The sequence below is a fragment of the Barbatula barbatula genome (genome assembly GCF_947034865.1).
Source record: "Barbatula barbatula genome assembly, chromosome: 20".
In the NCBI taxonomy this organism is placed as follows: Eukaryota; Metazoa; Chordata; class Actinopteri; order Cypriniformes; family Nemacheilidae; genus Barbatula; species Barbatula barbatula.
In genome coordinates, this window is record NC_136783.1 from 13,991,349 (window position 1) to 14,012,261 (window position 20,913).

Genomic DNA, 20,913 nt, shown 5'->3' on the forward strand with positions numbered 1-20,913 from the left:
TGTTGTTCTTCTTGTCGTTTCATGTTTACTGTTTGTTATTTTTTAATATTGCTGCTGTCCTCTTGAAACCTTGTATCACCATATTGCGTGATATTCCAATCAATGTTTGTCACTGTGTTTTGTAAATGTCTAACCAACCAAAAGTACTTGTCAACATTTAATCGTTTAAAAGTACAGTGTTTTTTTCCATTTCATGAAAAAGAGTTTCAAAAGGACAGCGACGATATGTAAGCTAATCAACAATACATGAATACTGTCTTATGAACTAATATGTTAAAATGGCTTCCCTTACTATCAGAAAATTTCATATATATATATATATATATATATATATATATATATATGAGACATAAAATTATTTGAATAGTTCTGCTCCAGGCAAACATACAGTATTTTTAAAGCCCATTAAATGTATTTCTATCAAGCAGCTTACCTAAACGTTTTGATGTGTGACTTATGTTTAAGATGGGTTGCCCAAGCTAAAATGAACCAATAACATAGCCATGTCCTCTGCAGCTCCACCCTCTTCTGAATCCATTCTACACCTCTAGTTTCTTTTTCATTTGCAGTTTGTAAAGGATCTGATATCCATCATCCCATGCATACAGCAACTGCTCCACAGGACTGTATTTAAGACTGGAATGAGTGCCATAACGCTTTGGAAAGTACACATGTGGAGCGTCGTCATTAGTGACCATATCGCTGACGTCAAACACGCACTGGATTCGGGAACGGCTAGGCAGTTTGGAGTTATAAACAACATAGACAGTACCACAGATCACAAATGCCGCCTCGGCGTTCTCCCTTACACAAGGAGTGTCCCACATCTGCTCAATGTCTAGCGTTTTGGGGTCTACCTTGGCTAGAGAGATGTGCCTCTCGTTCTCCTTTGTGGCAAAGATGGCCCACAGACCTTCTTCATCTACCGCTAGATCAATGTAGGTCTCGGGATTCAGGCTGTAAACGGGGAGCTGATTTTTGGCTGGGAAGACGGCACTGTCCACAACAGTGCTCTTCTGTAGATCGAACTTTATTAGTCTCGTTTCCACGCCCTCCTTCATGTAGTACAGATGCTGTTTGTAGACGGCATGGCCCATACCTCGCCAGGGGGAGGAGAGCTGGATGTTTGTGGCAGAGGATAGTCCCTGGGATGACGTGAGGTCACGGACTGAACCGAATTCATACAGGGTGTTATCGTCTGTCCCGTTTAAGATGTACACCTTGCCCGTGGCTGCTCCCACGTCTTTCGTCCACATTCCTTTGGGGCCACCCACTCGTTTGAGGATCTTCATGGCTTTGATGCTGGAGATCATGTCACTACAATCTGAACATAAATGAAAGTATAAGAGAATACAGATAATATGAATAGTAACTTTACAATACCTTTGTGATGTTTGACAACAAAGGTTTGGAGCAACATAAAGGGCAGTTAATAATGACAGTAAATAAAGAGTGTTGGGTTTTGGATGAAGTGTCCTTTAGAGTATTATATTGGCACTTTTTCTCAGTTATTATATCAATCAATAAATATGTCACTGACTTTGCGATTGATCTCCTGCTCGGTGTAATTAAAACATCAATTGCCTTTTTCTGTTCTTTTGTAACGTTTATCCATCACTTCATCAAAACACAACTCACAATGTTCCTGCCACTAACAGCCGAATTTAACACCAAACCCTAATGGATATGCATTTCACACTATAACGGTCTAATCAGATGTTAATCAGATTGCGACTATTGACTACGAAAAAGCAATACAGAGTTGCTGAAGTATAAAGCATCCCGTCCCCTGTTAGTATAATTACTGTCTTTATGAATGATAAATAATAATAAATGTTATTTAGTACCACTAAGTGCTTTCCAGACGTAAGCTTTGAAAAGATTAGAACCACTATTACATATATAATGTATTATGTATAATAGCGTGTCAGTTTCTAATAGTTACATGCTTGACGTGATGGAACTTGAACTTCACTGACTTTCTGACTTTTTCAGTTTTGCTACATGCCACGTACTCATCGTCTCATTAAGAGCTTCTCAAACCCTTAATCTTTCAAAATGCAATTTCTCCTGACATAATGCTGCATTTAAGACAAATATTAAAAGCATAGTTCATCCTGTCACCATTTACTGAAACTAATGTTGTTTTAAACCTCTCTGACTTTGGTTCAATCTGTACAGTTTAGCAGAGTGCCACAGTTGCACTTTTCTATATAATGAAAGTGGATGGGGAATAGGTGCTGTCAAGCTCTAAAAATACCATCAATCAACGAAACTGCTATATTTCAAGTGTTCTGAAGTGATACAACAGCTTTGTGTGAGAATCTGTATCACACATTTGACTTGGTGACAGAACTGCCATCGTTTACTAAAAATCTTACCCTAAAACATTTAGCTTGAGAGATTTCTTATATTCACTTTCATAGTATGAAAAAACTGTGGATTATTCTTGAAAGCTATTTTTATTTAAAATCATTTCATATGACACCATTTAACCAAGTGGTCTCTCATGCAACAAAAATATATGGGAATGAAATTATGCAATATGTACAAATACATTTTTCAATACATGTTAAGGGCAAATTCTTTATGTATTATTCAATGTATTGGAATATTCTAATATATTATATGTATTATATATTATATGTTTTATATAGTCTAAAACTACCATTCACATTTTTAGGATCAGTTTTTGTAGACAAAAATATAATTGTGAAAACATTAAAATAATATTTAATAAAACGTTTTAAAAGTTGACCGTTAAATTTTGAGGAAAAGGCAGCCAATAAGAGCCCAGCAAAGATGGGAAGTACTTTCATACTGTTTAAAAACCATCATAGAAACTGGCTACTAAAAGGCTACAAAGGACATAACGTATTTATGAAACGCGCTGTTTGTCCGTTTAGGACTACTGTAGAAACAACATGGAGAATTCCATGTAAGGGGACCCAGGGTCTATGTAGATAGAAATAGCTCATTCTAAAGTAATAAAAACATAATGCTTCATACACCTCTGAAGACATGGTGTTGTATATTATATTGCATTTCTGTCAACAGATCCTGCAAAACTTTAACACAGAACCTTAATTTAATACAAAGAAAAATATATTTTCTTTGCATTTATTGTGGAACTCTTCCTACGTCTTATTACCTGTGAGCTTGGAGTACTTGGCTTTGTTCCTCTCCTTGACAACCGTCACCTGCTGTTCCACCAGCTTGTCATCAACGTCCACACAAGGCTGCGCACCGTTCTGGGTTTCCAGGTAGTCCATCTCTCTCTCCACGCGATCCACACGCGTCCCCACCGTGTCCAGCTCGGTCCTCAGCGCCTCCTTGGTCTTGTCCAGGCCCTCTAACTGTGCCACCATCTGCTGCTTGAACTCGCGCAGCTCAGAGGCATAGCGGCTGGTTTGCTCGTGCCACAAGGAGATGCGGTCCTGCCGGTGAAGAAATAAACAAAAACACAGTGTCGTGAACGTGGTGGAAGAACCCCATTGCAGGCAGCTTTGGTGAAGGGGTTAACAAGACTTTTAATAAAACAAAACAAATACCCACAATGGGGGAAAACACTAAAGTTCACCAAGGGAGCAGACTAACGAGACAAGACTGACTGGGAAACAGACAACATCCAACAAAACATGGTAAACAAGAATAGAGGGCAGACAAGAATACATCACAAAAGGGTTGGGGTGACATAATAAAAATAACAAACAAGGGAGGGGGGAACACATGAGTCCATGGGGGGAAATCCAAAGGGGTTGGAACAGGGAGGGGCAGTCTTAGTCCCTGGAGACGCTCGAGAGCGTGGGGTCCTGGGGGACTTAGCAGGGGGTACCCCTCTAGGAGCCCCCGGCTGACACACCGGCTGGAGGGCCGGCAGGGCAGGACTTGACGCCGGCTGGAGGGCCTGTTCCTATACTAGGAACGAGAGGGGCGGGGCCAAATGACGAGACTGGAGAGAACGCATATTATGTCCTGATTGACAATAATATGTTTCTCTCCACATAAAACATGTGGGTCTGTCATGATTCTGCCCCTAGACCAGAAAATCAAGACAAGAGATGGCAGAATCATGACATAAAGAGGCTATGATTTGGGCATTTCCAACTATTCTTGCTGCATTCTACTGATGGATGGGAAGGCATTGGAATTCACTTGCTGGGTAGTTGGAACAGAGTCATTGACGCTGCAGATGGATCAACCTTTTGCAGCAAATGTTCTTTTTTGAATTTGTGACTCAGTGGAAGGAAAAAAAGAAGTGTGTTTTAGCATACAGTAATCACATGGGATGACTGGCCTGTGAAGAACAGTGCAGACTCAGCACTGGACGGAAGAGAGAAACAAAATTTCTTTCATGTGGCCAAGATACAAGGAGACACAGAGCAAAACTACTGGCAAGGAAAATTAAGTGAAAAGAGCGAGAAACAGCATGTTTGTCTCGTGTTAACTTCGCATCCGTGTGTTTATAAATATTTTGTCATGCATGCAAAGAGACAGCAACAAAAAAATGCCTTTTTGATTAGATTTTCTATTATATAACAACATAAATTGACACAGTACTTTCCTTAAAGGCAAAGTTCATCCCAAAATCATTTACTCATCCTCTTGTCATTTCAAACCTGTATGACTTACATTCTTCTGTAGAACAGAAAAGAAGATATTTTGAAAAATGTTGTAACCAAACAACGACGGTACCCATACACTTTTATTGTATGGATACGAAACTAATGCGAGTCAAGGGTACCGCAGTTGTTCGGTTACTTTCCCTTTAACACTCCTTGGTGACCATGCACAGTATTATCTTTCTGATGCAAGAGGTCATAGCTTTTGTTAAACTTGTGAATGCCACTGAGAAAATGAATGCCAAGTACAACCAACTGCATATCATACAAACAACCCTGTTTATTCAAAATTCAGCCTATTGTCTTTTGTTCTTCAACTATTTGATTTAGCTTTCCTGAAGCTCAGTGGTTAGAGCACTGCCAAGGTCGTGGGTTTGATCCCAAGGGATTGCACAGACTTTAAAAAAATGTATAGTATAATGCAGTTTAAGTCGCTTTGGAAAAAAGCCTCTGCCAAATGCGTAAATGAAAATGTTTAGTCCCTCTCACTTATCTCCTGCCAATTGCTGTCTGGAGGCCAGGGTCCGACTGGGAGAGCATGGTTGTGTTCTTACCTCAATGGCAAGGAGTCTTCTTTCCAAGTAGTCCATAAGTGCCTGCTGCTGTGCCCCAACCAGGCCAAAGAGAAGAAGGGCGAGGAGCTGTAAGGCTCTCATCTTGAAGAGCGGAGGTGAAACAATGAGTATGTTAGTATATGTGCCCTCATGCAGAGGCAGTGACTTTGCTGGAATGTTTTGAGAAAGAGTGGAGCAAGAGGAGGAGCTAAACACATCTGGAGCGCCTCTTCGCTTTCTTTCTCCGGAGAGCTGGATCTCCTTTTCTGGTCAAGCATTGAACTAAAACACAATCATCATTTTACATAAAATAAATTTTTCTCTTCTTTTTTCTTTTTTCTTTAAGCACGCTTTGTTCATTTTCCACCATTCATTCATTCATTCATTCATTCATATATAAATAAATAATGGTAATTGGGTTTGCAAATAATAAACTGAAGTAAAATGTGCCATAGGTCAACTAGAGAATAAATACAGTTTGAGAAATATCCCAGGGGCGATACAGAAAGATTTTACTGATGTCTTGCACTTTAATTTTCTTTCCATCTTCATTTTCTGTGGAAAACTGCACAGCACATTCATTCTGTTGCATAACATTAGATAATTTCCTGACACAGAGTAATTTTTCAGTCTAAACCATGGATTGCTTAGCTGCCGGCACTTTCTTCAGTGTGGGGAAGAACAAATACATGTTGCTCTTCACAGTGATCAGTCAATGTGCTGGAACGTGTTGAAACAATCCCACATTATTTTGTTATTTTCTGGATGTAATACAGTGTGAAAATTGGAAGTAGATTAGAGACTTTTCGGATAAACAGATAATCTTATAGATTTGGTAAAAGTCTAGGTTTGAAAAAAGGCTTATAATTTGATTTCAGTAATGTAAATTGGTCAAATATTTTATATTTTTATATAAAAATAACATTTCAAATGATACTAAAAAAGAATAAATAAACAGATATCCACCAGGAGGCGCTACAGCATTATATCAGTACAAATATCTTGTAGGAAGGTATGAATTATTGCTTAAACAGGGGTTCCCTTGCAAACATTTCAGCCCATGGCTCCAAATTGACAGTGCCAGTGACTCGAGACCCCCATTATCCTCGGAGGTGGTTATACAAACGTTGCACGCAACTTTGCACATGCAGTTATTAGGTCTATCCAAACGAGTGCATACTGACAACACAAAAGAACACAGTCTTATATCATATTATTTATTGTAAAATTACTTTTCTTGTTGTCATAAACCATGAACTATTACAGCAGATGGTCAGATTTCATCAAAATGATTCGAGTGCTGATGCATGTACTCTTTATTTACATTTACATTTAGTCATTTAGCAGACGCTTTTATCCAAAGCGACTTAAAAAGAGTTCGGGGGATATGTCATACAAAGAGCAATATTACAATAGGTGCTAATACAAAGTTACTAGTTTCAACAAAAGCTAGACCATTACCTGTTGAGAGGGTTAGAGTCGTTCATTCTTTTTTTTCATTTGTCTGTCAAGTATTTGCCGAAGAGGTGTGTTTTAAGTAGGTTTTTGAAGGTTGTGAGAGATGTGGTTGACTGGACCGCATTGGGAAGAATGTTCCACCAGGAAGGAGTTGTGAAGGAAAATGAGAGGGGGGATTTAGTGCCCTTATGAGAAGGCATTACAAGGCGCTGCTCGTTTGCTGAACGCAGGGTTCTTGATGGGGTGTAGGAGTGTAGTAGGGTGTGAAAGTATGCCGGCGCAGATCCAGTGATAGTCCTGTATGCAAACATCAGTGACTTGAATCTGATACAGGCTTCAACCAGTAGCCAGTGGAGAGAGATGAAAAGGGATGTCACATGAGCCCTTTTGGGCTGTTGGAAGACGAGGCGTGCTGCTGCGTTTTGAACCAGCTGAAGTGGTTTGATAGCCTTTGTAGGAAGACCAGCAAGGAGAGCATTGCAGTAGTCCAACCTTGAGATTACCAGGGCCTGGACAAGGAGTTGTGCCGCATGCTCAGTGAGGTAGGGTCTACCCTTGTGAATGTTAAATAAGGCATATCGGCATGATCGCGTTGTCTTTGCAATGTGATCATTGAAGAATAGCTGTTCATCAAATATGACTCCGAGGTTCCTGGCTGATTCGGAGGGACTGATAGTGGAATTGCCAAGCTGGATGGTGCGATCGTGTTGGACCGTGGGGTGTGCCAGAAACACGAGTAGTTCTGTCTTGGCCGGGTTCAGCTGCAGGTGATGCTCTTTCATCCAAGCTGAGATGTCATCTAGGCAGGCTGTTATGCGAGCTGCTACAGTGGTATCGTTTGGGTGAAACGAGATGTAGATCTGGGTGTCATCAGCATAACAGTGATACGAGAAGCCGTGTGCCCGTATGATGGGTCCTAAGGATGTCATTGTAAGAAAGTTCAATAGTAGGGAAGGAAGGAAATGGGAACCGATACGAGGCCTCGCATCCCGGCTCTCGTCCCGCCTACCTCGCTACAGTCATGTAGATGGAAAAAAGCACCGGTCCATGCACCGATCCCTGAGGGACCCCAGTGATCATATGGTGAGTAGGGGACAGCGAGCCCCTCCATGACACCTTGAATGATCTACCGGAGAGGTAGGATTGGAACCAGCAGAGAGGGGAGCCAGAGATTCCTAAGGATGACAGGGTTGCTAGCAGTATCTGGTGATTGACCGTGTCAAACTCTGCAGATAGGTCTAGCAGAATCAGGACCAAGGATTTGGATTTCGTTTTGGCTAGCCGCAGTGCTTCTGTGACCGATAGCAGTGCAGTCTCAGTGGAGTGGTTTGTTTTGAAGCCAGACTGCTTGTCATCCAGTAGATTGTTCTGGGATAGGTATGAGGAAACTTGGTTGAAAACTGCCCTTTCAAGAGTTTTGCAATAAAAGGGAGGAGAGAGACAGGTCTGTAACTGTCGGTAATAGTAGGGTCCAATGTGGGTTTCTTGAGTAGGGGCATGATCTGGGCCTGTTTGAATGTGGATGGAAAAGTTCCGGTGAGCATGGAGGTGTTGATGATGTGTGTGAGTGCATGTGTGAGTGTAGTGGATGTGGTCTGAAGGAGATGGGAGGGGATTGGGTCAAGTGGACAGGTGGTGGGGTGGCGAGAGAGAAGTCGGGTGACTTCAGTGTCAGACAGTGGGGCGAAAGATGAGAGTTCGGTGTTAGAAGTGAGGGTAGTGTGTACCAAGGTCTGCGGTGCTAAGAATTGTTTGCTGATGGCTGATGTTTTCTCAGTGAAAAACACCGCAAAGTCCTCAGCAGTCAAAGAGGTAGCGGGCGGAAGAGGAGGAGGGGAGCAAAGAAGAGAGTTAAAGGTCTTAAAAGGCTGCCGAGTGTTAGGTGCATTGCTCACCTTGTTGGTATAAAAATATGTTTTCGCCATGGTAACACTAGCAGAGAAAGAGGAGAGTAGTGATTGGTAGTCCCCTAGATCAGCAAGACTCTTGGTCTTGTGCCATTTCCTTTCAGCAGCCCTGAGTGTACTCCGTTGTTCACGGAGGATGTCAGACATCCAAGGGCAGGAGGGGGTGGCACAAGATGGTCTGGAGGACAAAGGACAGAGATAATCTAGATAGGATGTAAGTGTAGAGCACAAGGTTGGAGGGAAGAGAGGGTGACACTTTGAAGAAGTGGTCAGAAATGTGAAGAGATGTGACTTTAATGTTGTCTGTGGTGCAGTTACGGGTGTAGATGAGGTCAAGCTGGTTTATTGATCTGTGAGTACTGGCTGTGGCAAAGCATGTGATGTCGAACAAGGCGGTAAGGGTGTGGAAGTCAGACCAGGTTTGTCCAGGTGGATATTGAAGTCCCCAAAGACTAGAAGAGGGCCGCCATCCTCCGAAAACAATAGGGGTGCCATCCTCCGGAATTGACTTGTTGCACCTAAGCTAATGCGGTTGCTAATCTCATTAATGTGACGTAATCACCTCAGGGGTTACAATCGAGGGGAAGGAAATTCAAAAGGCTGATAGATTTTTATTTTATATGGTTTTATTTTTAACATTTTTGTTACATTTATTGATAAAATATTCTATTAAAAAAAAATCTGGAAATCATCTTGTGCCCTTGTGGCCTTGCGATCCCCCAGGGGGTCACAACCCCTACTATAGGAACCCCTGGCTTAAAACTCGAATCACTGCCTTCTTATTCTAGAAACCACACTGTTTTTAGAATGTTGTTGAATCATAACAAACAGTTTGAGAGCCCTCAACTCCACCCTCTGAACTCCTATTCAAACCTGTAACTTCCTGGGACATTTCAACAACCCCTAACTCTAAACCTTACCACACATTTAACCAATTATTGCCATTGTTCAGTACTGTCTCTTGAAATCATGTTTTTAACCATTCCTGTGTCCAATATGCATGTGCAATACTCTATTTAAGAAATGTGTTACTTTTATGCAATACACTGTGCATGCAATACTCTTATCAGAAACATTAACATCCTCCCTCCTACACAAATTCAGCAGGAAACGCCAATGTTTACACATACACAGTGGCCCTCTGTCTGAGAGAATGGTTTTTGCAGAAGTTTTATGATGATTTTCTAAAAACAACTTGAGTTTATCGCTATGACAACAATCACAACTTTCACACGCATCTGATGGACAGATAATCTGTGGTTTTTGTTGTTAGTGCTGTGGATATTTCAGCAAAAAGTTTGCATCAATTTAACAGCATTAGATAAAATAGGGTAAACCTTTACTGCAACCATTAAATTCAATTAAATTACATTTTATTTATATAGCGCTTTTCACAATTTGCATTGTTCCAAAGCAGCTTTACAGGGGAAAAACGAAAAACCCAAGAAAGGGTAAAACACACTACATGGTGTTTTATATAATAAATCCAATTATTCTAGTAAATAATATCTAATGTCAGCATCTCCTGGTGGTTTATTTAGCATATTTTGCATTAAGTGAATGTTTGGCTGAAAAGATGCGTTTTTAATCTAGATTTAAATTGGGCAAGTGTGTCTGATCCTCGAATAATATCAGGAAGGCTATTCCAGAGTTTAGGTGCTACGTATGAGAAAGCTCGTCCCCCTTTGGTGGATTTAGTTATTCTAGGTATTATCAAAAGTCCTGTGTGATAGAAGCTCTGTTAGGTAGGTGGGGCTAAACCCTTTAAGGCTTTATAAGTGATTAAAAGAACTTTAAAGTCATTACGATACTTAATGGGTAGCCAGTGAAGGGTTGATAACATTAGGGTTATGTGATCATATTTTCTGGACCTGGTTAGAACTCTGGCAGCTGCGTTCTGAACTAACTGTAGTTTGTTTATTGATGATGCAGGACAACCACTAAGTAGCGCATTACAGTAGTCAAGTCTTGAGGTCATAAATGCATGAATAAGCTTCTCTGCGTCAGCAACACACAGAATATTTCGTAATTTGGCAACAAAGTTACATTTGATGTGTCCAGATGGGAGAGAGATAACCACAGGCAGATAACCATGGGCGCTTATTTGATCAGTAATGCCTTCCTTCAGTCAGTTTAACAGCATTATTAAAAATTAAAAATGAGGCTGTGACGGCTGTCAATCAAACTTTAGGTCCCGCCCATGTCTTAAACCAACTTGCAGGTAAAGTGAAAGCTGATTAAATAGTTCAGACAAAAGTATACATTTATAAACAACTACGATGAACAATTATCCTTTGTTTATAATATAGAATAGAATATTGTGGGCCTTTACTGTGATTTAGTAGAGTGAAAATCTGCTTAGTATTTTGACTTGGATTTTTAAGGTTTTGGTTTAACATACGCCTGCCATTGAAATTGTTTCATGTCGTATAATATTTTATTTGTGCCTTATTTATGATGAAGTTGGATTGAACTAAATGAGAAATTATTTTTATAGACGGTAGAGAGTTTGAGTTGCCTTTCAGTGGTGTCCCACATTGTCACATAAACTTACTACCTGTTCCACAAAATTTGTTGGGTGGTAGTCACCTAACGGTGAATCCAAGCAATGAACCAACTGAACATTTAGAATGTATGTTATAATCGTATGTTATAATCGTTTAAAAATCTTTAAAATAGCAAAAGATTCTACTATAAACGGCCAACCAGTGAACAAAATGTTTCAGCAACTCTGCAAGTAGAACATCATCCCGGTCTATCCCAAAGTGAACCTTTTGTTGTGGACTTTCGAAATGGATGAAAGGAGGATAAAAGAGCTTCTGTTTGTCTACCTTGCGACTTTTAGACTTTTCATGCAAGTAATCCTACATATAGACACAGCATTTTTGCTTTGTTTTCAGGCAGACTACTTACTGAATAGCCAACATCAGCACTTTTATTAGTAAATAAAGTTTTCTGTTCTCTGAAATCGCTCATACTGCAGTTCAGATGTCTATATGGTAAGCAGTTGATGTCAGTGGTTTTGTGTCAATATATAGTATGTATGTACTTTTTTGTGTGACAGTATTTTCTGTTTCCTGTTCTCGGTTCATGTCCTGCTTTCGTTGGTGAGCTGAACTCCAGGTGTTCGAATTGCTATCAATGTATAAATTATCTCTTATAAATCCAAAATATCAATGTAACTTTCAGATTTATAGGTCATTCATGTTCCCAGACTCTGTATGCAGAGGAAGAGATCATAAAAACTTGAGAAATGTTCGGTGTTAATTGTGGTCAGAATGATTCATTTCTGTACTTTCTGTCCTGTTCATCTTCAGATTCCGTAAGTTATTTAAAATAGAAGTGTACATTAGATTTATTTTAGAAAATGAACAATGGTGATGCACAAAAAGCGTAAAGTGCATGGAAGAATTAGGTAAAGGCAAATAACTGTGAGTTTCTTTGACCAAAATGTGTCTTTTTTACTGCTCGAAAAATAGAAATGGTTTAAATTTGACTATGAAAAGTTAACTATAAGATTCTGCAAGATATTTTCCCAGAGAATTGTTTTACGATTTTTTTTAATTCAATTCAATTCAATTTTATTTATAAAGCGCTTTTCACGATGTGCATTGTTCCAAAACAGCTCTGCAGGAGAACATAAGAAAAACTGAAAAACACAAAAAATGTCAAGCACAGCACAGTATATTAAGTAAAATGATTCTAGTAAATAATATCTGATAAATGCAGTCTCCAGGTGGTTTATTTAGCATATTTTGCATTAATAGAATGCTTGGCGGAAAAAACGTGTCTTTAATCTAGATTTAAATTAGGCGAGTGTGTCTGATCCTCGAATAGTGTCGGGAAGCTATTCCAGAGTCTAGGTGCTATGTATGAGAAGGCTCGACCCCCTTTGGTGGATTTTATTATTCTAGGTGTTATCAAAAGATCTTCGAGAGCGTGATGGGTTGTAGTGTGATAGAAGCTCTGCTATGCAGGTAGGGGCTAAACCGTTTAAGTGATTAAAAGAACTTTAAAGTCAATACGATTCTTAATGGGTATAGCCAGTGAAGGGTTGATAACATTGCGGTTATGTGATCGTGTTTTCTGGTTCAAACTCTGGCAGCTGCATTCAGAACTAACTGTGGTTTGTTAATGATGATGCAGGACAACCACTAAGAAGTGCGTATTGAGGTCTCAAAAGCATGAATACGCTTTTCTGGGTCAGTATCACATAGAATACATTTACAGTGGGAGCTAATTCCATGTTTTATAATCATTATTTCGAATGGGCATCATGTAAATGGAGAATAGAAAGGGTCCTAAAACCGATCCCTGAGGTAATCCATAATTTACTTTCGTTAGATTAAGGAGTTTAGAGTAAACACCATTTAAATCATGTTTTATGATGTTTTATTGTTTTAATTGTATTTATTTAATTACAACTTTAAAAAAACAACCCTTTTTGCAAACGAACTAGTCAGTTATGTTTTGGTGATATAACTATGACAGAAATTACACACTTCAGCTTTGCTATTGTATTTCAAAGGTTTTTGCAAAATTACAGTATTTTAAAATCCATCAATTTTGTCTACCTACATAATGCATCAAAAATAAGTAGTAAACATTAATCATTCTGGAACAAAAAATGAGATTTGATCTGATCACCCGCAAAATACAAAGTTAACATTCTATCTTCTGAATACTCCTTCTGAATCTTAAAACAAGTCAAAATAACTGTATGCAAAGGTCATTCAAATGATTATCTTGTATTATGTGTACAGCCACAGGGAGAGATGGAACCTATTCCAGACGGTATCACAGAAGGTCTAAATAAAATTTCAGCTATGTTAACTCAAAAAGTCCAAGACTAAAATAATAATATGAAAGCACAAAACTGAAAGATTGGGAATTCGTATATGTAATCCTATGTGGATTTTTGAAGATGTTGGATTGTTTTCCCATATTATTGTTAAATGTTTGATTGCATCAACATTAACTAAACAACATACTGTAAACATTTTTGCTTAGTTATGCAGCTAGTTGCCAGTAACTTACTGTAGATTTATATTTATCAAATGTATTGCAACAGTTTTAAACGAACATTAAACAGGAACAAGTCTTTATCTTTACAGAAAAAAAACGATAAAATAACAGCCTCATGCAAAGCATTCTGTGATTCAGAAATCCACATAAACCGTATTCTGTTTTTCTTCTAATTATGGTTCCCAGAATGCTTTGCAGGCTGTTATAAATTTTTATTTCTGTATGGATAAAGACTATTAATGTTTAATGATCATTTATCTTTGAACAAACTGTTGCCAGTAAATTACATACATTTAAATCTACAGACATTTTCTGGAAAATTGCGGCCAGTAATACTGTAATTTCTACAGAAATGATTTACAATGCATTTACGGGAACTTGGTTTGCTTGTGTATAGAGCTTATTGTTCATATATCCTGAGACAAGCAGTTCTAAAACACAACTGGTTGAGATGTTATCCTTTTTTTATATATTTATTCCTTCAATCGCAAAAATCACACTCTATACATTTTTTGGTGTTTGAATTCACATCAAATTTTTTATACACCCATCAGTTGGATTAATTTAACCTTTAATGTTCTAGGTTGATTTAACCCAACAGTCGGGTTTGTCCATGTTAGCTTACCATGGGATAAAACAAATCAAGTGTTTTTAGAGTGGGATGTTCTTCTTGAGAAGAACATAATTAAATGGCAGAATGCCATTTAATTATATATAATTCAGTCATTAGCATCTTGAACTGAATTATAGAGTGGACTGTCTCTCTGAGACAAAGTTGCAAACCGTCAGCACAGGAAATCTGTTCTCCAAACCTCCAGATTATAGCCAACGTCTCTAACCACTACGTAACCACCTCTAAACCCAAATGAGTCATAAACAGTATCATTTCTCAAACCATATCAATACCCTAGTCCCTGCGTAAACAACCAGATTTTAAAAAACAATTACATGTAAATTTACAATCTTATGTGAAGTTGCATGCCAACTAATATCTTAAGTACGATATGTTTACGGTATCTACAAATATTTTAGGAGACTGAGATCATAACGTCTAACTACATATGCAACAGTTGTGTTAGTATACAGTAGAATCCAATGGCATGTTAATAATGTAGCACACCCATGTATCACTTGGGTTCAAAATATTTAGTCATAGTAATTGACAAAAACTTTATTTTAAAGGTTGTGTCTGGGACTCACTGTCCGGTTAACTGTTTCTCTCTTTTCATGTATCTGCCTTAAACATATTCATTCAGACTGTAGCTTTTTGTATGGCAGAAAATGTAAAAAATGCTACACATTTCTATTTCAATCGTTTGCATGAGCACAACAAGTGTTTTGAAGAGTTTTGAAAAATATGTGGTGCTCCTGTAAAGCTACACCAGGAAACCACAGCAAATCGCAAAACTTCTCTAACACGGGCTGCACATTGTCTCGTTGTTTAGCTTTCTGCATATCTTAGCAATGAAATACGTCTTGCCAACCGACTGGGGTCAATAAAAAAATTCTCACTTCATTTTTTTTAAAGCTGCTTACAGGGTGTTTTGGTCTTGTGTTATACATGAAGTGACTGTATTGTCATGATAAATACCTAAACTGTATTGTTGTCTGATGAGAAAATTACGTCAAGAAGTTTTAATAACGTACCCCTACACACATTTGTGTTCAATGTCAACATAAAGTAAACAGCATGATAATAATCCCCCTTAAAAACAGGCACATTTGCAGAATGTTTTACCTAGGTAAAACCCATATGGTTCAAGATCATACTAATATGGGAATAAAAACAGCATACTAATTATTGTAAAGATTTTAAATCTGAGAAATCTCTTATATTTGTGACATAATTGGAAATAGAAGGAAATAGAACGAGAGAGAGAGAGAACCTGTTGTTGCAGTTTGTGGTTTCTAAGTGATAGGCTAGGTTTTGCTGTACTATGCCCATCATTTGCGCACAGATGGCAAGCAACACAGAGATGGCACTCTTTGATGTTACAGTGAGCTCAGAGGACGATTACACCTTCCATGATCATGATGTTGCAATGAACACGACAGAAATCTACAACTACGATTATCTCTTAGAAAAAGACCCGCTACCCTTGTCCCATATCTACATTCCTGTGCTGTACTTTATCATGTTCTTCGTTGGATTCTCTGGGAATCTCTTTGTCATTTTGGTCATAGGCAACCGCCGCAAGAGTAATGGACGTCTTGTAGACACTTTTGTACTGAACCTGGCATTCGCTGATCTTATATTTGTCCTGACCTTGCCGATGTGGGCCGTCTCTGCAAGCCATAATTCTGAGTGGCCCTTTGGAGAAGCCATGTGCAAGATCAGCAGCTTCATCATCGCTGTTAATCGCTTTTCCAACATCTTCTTTCTCACGTGCATGAGCATTGACCGCTATCTGGCTGTCGTGCGGTTAATGGACTCGCAATTCCTCAGAAGCAGCTACTGTGTGAAGATCACCTGTGGCATCGTGTGGATCATTTCTTTTCTCCTGGGAATACCATCTTTGGTATATCGTAAAATGATGGACGATCAGCTTTGTTTTGAGGATTCAACGTCCTCTTTTGTACAAGGAATGAACCTTCTCACCATATTTCTAACGTTCCTGCTACCGGTTGTGATTCTGGGCCTTTGTTATGGGTCGATTCTGGTAAACCTGCGGCGCCACTGTCAATCTGCTGCAAACTCACGTGCAGGAGCCAGACGACGGCACTCCCTCAAGATCGTGTTCACTATCATTTCAGCCTTTCTGATCTCCTGGCTTCCATTCAATGTGTTTAAGAGTATCCAAGTTTTCTTACTGATAAACGCAGGTGAGATTAGTGAGAATGTTAGAGTCCTCTTATATAATGGACTCACATTGTCCTGCTGTCTTGCGTTTCTCAACAGCTGTGTAAATCCAGCCATCTACTTGTTCCTGGATCAGCATTTCAGGCATAGAGCTTACGTACTGTGTCTGACTTGCCTGGGTCAAGGTGATACCCATCAAAGCTATATCTCCTCGAATTCTTTCTCTAATGGCACCACTGAGAGTTACTCTGGAACTACATCTACCCGTGGACGCCTTTTCTCACTCACTCAAAAGAACTGAACAATTTTTTTTAATGCTCTGCTTTCTTTAGCGATGTAATTAACCATTGAAACTAAGACATGGCTTTCATTGTACTGTCACTTCTTCTTGAAGAGGCAACATTAAACAATGCATTAAATAACCATATAAAATAATATTGCATATTTCACTGCATTTCTTTTCATGTACTGTTTTAACAATATTTTTACAAAGTGGTATATTTCTACATTTTTAAATAATAGGTTTTGGAATATAATAATGTATTTGGGAAACTGACTTGTTAATCAATATTAATAAAAACGTTTTTTCATAATTTGAAGATCTTGCAAATTGTTTAAAGTAGTTTATGCACATGGTTTCTGATAATTTAGTGAATGGTCTTCAGTAATTTTGAAGCCACCAGTAATCTAAATCGTCATTGCGTAAAAATGTAGTAAAATTTAGTGCAGTATTAGGTTTATACTTCACCAGAATAAACTTCAGACAATATTTTAAATAAAGCCCTTTTCTTTTTATTAAAAGGTCTCTTTTAATTTTATTTTAGTCATTTATTGACTTAATTCTAATTCAAATTTCTTATTCTAAATAAAACCTATTTTATACAAAAAAGAGTTATGCAATATATTTATACACATTTTAACAGTTATTATAAAAAGACTACACAGCAAATACTGTATGCCTACCGTTAATTTGTGCTTCTTATAATTCAGCGTCCTTCACAGATCATTCATGGTCACACGTATCATTGCATATGTGCATAGTACTTATGGAAGGTGGTCATTTGACAAACCTTTAATTTAATTCTGGAGAAATGTTCTCATGAGAAACTGTGTGGGCTGCTGTGAGATTTGAAAGTTCAATGGTTCACACTTGGTGCATGGGCATCGTAGTTCCCCTTTGAAATGAATCATGTGTCTTCTGAGAGAAAATGGGTTTCGCGTGTACAGCTCAGAAGTTATGCAGGTCATACAACTCTCATCTTTAGTTTGGGCAGCACTGAAAAATGTCTGTTACTTATCTAAATGATCTGGCACTGCTGTAAAACACAATCCAGATGTTATGCGAAGTTTTGCTGCTGTGTGGCAAAGACAATGACCTGAAAGGTACAGTCTAAAAGTAACTTTAAAAATTTTCCAGAAAGCAAAATAACACTTAATTTTGACGAGGTAACATTTTTGTCTAATGTAAATAATTTATAATTGTTTTAGTGTCTATTTCTAGGTTGCAGCTTCCCATGTGGTAATATAATTTTAAACAAATACATTTGTTTTTATTTAGTTAATTGCTGTGGTGTGGCAGGATGTAGAGCAGACAGTATATACAGAAAAATAAACTGGCACGACACCCGTCTGGGTGAACAGGTTTGTTTTGCAATAATGACTGCTGACATTGTCTTAAGATAATATATCACACAAGCAAGTGCCAGTGTATGTGATTCATTTCTGCAATTGAGTGGGATGTTTCTGAAAGTTCAATGGTTCAGTGTTGCTCGTATGGCACATTTGTATGAAAATAAATCATGATTTAGGTTTTTGGTTACTGCTAAAAATGTTAATTCCATTGCATGAGCATCGGCATCATAACAGCATCGTGCCGGGTAATAGACAATATTCTATGAAAGGAAAAATAGGCTATGACCTGTCATTCTCTTTTATGTCTTTGTTTGTCTTACAACCGCCCTTACCCACCAAGTACAACCACAGTTTACTATACCATCAGAACCCTGGTGAGAATGTAATTGTAGAAGCATTCTCATGCACTTCTTCCCCTATATTACAGTTTGTGCTGTGACAAGCTACTCTCACTTTGATTGTGAGTAATTATCCATTACTCATTTTCACCGTCCACATATCTGATAAGAATAGTGGAACTTAAAGTCTGGCACAAGATTTTAATCTACTTCTGAATTGATGTACTATATGTCTGCTTATTTTATTGTTGTCCATATTTGTCTTCATAGGTGACTTTATTAAAATTAGCAGTGGTAGGCAGCATTATTTTAGTGTTTCTATGTCAAAATATATGGGTCCCCTCACCAGATAAAATCATAGTCACCGTTTGGCACCAGCATGATCACATGATACTTTGTGGCTTTTGTCAAGATGAAGGCCTTAATTTGTCCACATAAGATGTGTAAAAATCGAATTTTCACAATTTTCAAAAATTTTGACACCTCTGATTTGCACACCTATTGTATAAGGTTATTTTTTAAAACATATGTAACATATGATATATAACATGAATTTATTTTCAATGGTTTGAATTGGTGTTGTGTTTATAAATAATTTAATTAATAAATAAATTGTTTTTAGATTCCAGATTCTATGAAGAATACAAATTCAAGTATAGTGGCCGAATGTATCCACTTTCACAAGATTTACCCAATTCTTTGTTGATTATATGTAAATATTTATGATGGTCAACGAATGCTGAATGCAATACTCTCCATCCAATAGTTTTAAGCTGTAAACTAACAAGTTATGTTTTGTCTCCCCCTTTCGTCTTTGAATACCTCCGTCATTCCTCAAGCCAGGGACAAACCATTTTACTATATGGGTATTTGACAAATAAACCATATGTGTCCTTTGGTGTGACAACAAATTTAGAAAAAAATAACAATGAAGATAAATTAATCACATGCTATTATTAATACCATACAAAATAGCATAAGAGAAATGTATCATCATTGTGACTTATTTTTTTTAATTTTCTGCCACAACATCTACGGTTAATTTGCCCATATAGTTAAAATGGTTTGTCCATTCTATTAATAATATAAAATACAGTAATAACACTTTGATTTCTAATGGTACAGTTCCTGATTTTAATGGTACAGCTTACGGTATATTTGTCAGCCATATTAAGAAAATAGTAGGTCTCTAGTAAAAAAACATTTTGTTAATTACATTTATCTGGAACCTAGACCCACCTGGATAAACATATATGTACCCCATTTTGGGTCCCACGTCCCAGTTTATGCTGTATAAATGTAACTATTTTTTGATGATGAATCAATGTTTCTCAATTTAGGTTTGTATACTGTGCTAGGCTTTAATGGACTAGTTTTGATGCACTTATGTATTTTGTTGCCTATGTTGTTATAATTGCTTCCAATGTTTCCTCATCTGTGAGTCGCTTTGGATAAAAGCGTCTGCTAAATGACTAAATCTAAATGTAGGTGTCAAGTCCTGAACTCTTTCTTGTGCAATTCCCCACTTGAAAAGGACAGTCCCTCCACATGAAGATCTTAACTGGATTTCACTCAATAAACAGCCATGGAATCAGTTTTTCATCTTTTATTAACCATTCTTTGGTTGGCAGAAAATAGGTGAAAAACCTCAAAAGAGAGATGAAAACTACAAGTTATTATTTGAGTTGTCAGTCAAATTAAACACACAAAATCATCCACATTCACCTCAGATAAACATATTTCTGCCATTATAAAATACAAGGTTTCTACTTTTAAACAGATACCCAGCATTTTGAACCAAATGAGCAGAGTCAATATATTTTTTTAGCTAAATTTGTATTTTAGCCAAATACATTCAAAATATTTTTAGTCGTAAAAAATTCAATTTATTTTCTAATCAGTAATTTTAAGCAGATAAATCTTACATTTTTTAGCCAAAGATTTTTTTGAGCAGAAACTTTAGCAGCTTGCTGCTGACCTCTAGCGGTACACGTTTGAACATACGAAGCGTTTGGTTAAAATTTGATGTTTATAACTCTTCATAGAAAGTTATGGATCCCGTTTTTATGCGTGTTATCAGTTATATATGTTCTGAATAACTGGCCGTTTTTGTGTGTTTCCATCCATTAACATATTTTCAGTTTTAGACCGTTGCATTAACGTGAATTAATCTAAGCTAAATTTATTTAACGGCTACAGATTGGCAATTTAATTTAGGACGAATCGGTCTTACTTTCCTTATTTCAATAAAACCAATCTAACTTTTTATTAAACTTAACTGACTTTAAGGAGTTATGACTATAAAATAGGTGATAGCAACCGGTCCCTAGCCGTTTACAGTGAGAAAGTCTTTTTAGGTAACGTTAAACCTTTCATATGTTAATAAAAGGCCCCAGCACCCCGCTGCCCCGTAATGACATACAACAGTACACCTTCTCTTTTCTTTTAAATGTGCTACTTTGCATGTATAGACACAAGCGACCATTTCCCATCGTATGGACTGTCGATTTTTCGGACGTTTGCAAACGATCTAAGGTCGATAATACAACATAATCTAACTGAAGTGTATTCGCTGCC

The 20,913-nt window shown here is 37.7% G+C and overlaps 2 protein-coding genes across 2 annotated transcripts; one reads left to right on the forward strand and one right to left on the reverse strand.

Moving 5' to 3' along the window:
• Positions 1–406: 406 nt before the first annotated feature.
• Positions 407–17,412, reverse strand: olfml3b (olfactomedin-like 3b). The gene is made up of 4 exons (XM_079483396.1): positions 17,330–17,412; positions 5,177–5,278; positions 3,152–3,437; positions 407–1,324 (listed from the first exon to the last, which is right to left on the reverse strand). Exons 2-4 carry the CDS (start codon positions 5,276–5,278, stop codon positions 540–542), a joined length of 1,173 nt encoding a protein of 390 aa, XP_079339522.1. The 5' UTR covers positions 17,330–17,412; the 3' UTR covers positions 407–539.
• gpr25 (G protein-coupled receptor 25) lies at positions 15,554–16,956 on the forward strand. Its single transcript, XM_079483397.1, has one exon. The coding sequence runs from the start codon at positions 15,609–15,611 to the stop codon at positions 16,665–16,667; it is 1,059 nt and encodes a 352-aa protein (XP_079339523.1). The 5' UTR covers positions 15,554–15,608; the 3' UTR covers positions 16,668–16,956.
• Positions 17,413–20,913: the final 3,501 nt, after the last annotated feature.

What these genes read in the sequence shown, in the direction of transcription:
- olfml3b (XM_079483396.1), bottom strand. Translation starts at nt 5,278, where the DNA reads ATGAGAGCCTTACAGCTCCTCGCCCTTCTTCTCTTTGGCCTGGTTGGG. An exon ending in GAAGACTCCTTGCCATTGAG is followed by an intron (nt 3,438 to 5,176) that starts GTAAGAACACAA and finishes CTTCACCGGCAG; the next exon opens with GACCGCATCTCCTTGTGGCA. An exon ending in CAAGTACTCCAAGCTCACAG is followed by an intron (nt 1,325 to 3,151) that starts GTAATAAGACGT and finishes ATTTATGTTCAG; the next exon opens with ATTGTAGTGACATGATCTCC.
- gpr25 (XM_079483397.1), top strand. Translation starts at nt 15,609, where the DNA reads ATGAACACGACAGAAATCTACAACTACGATTATCTCTTAGAAAAAGAC.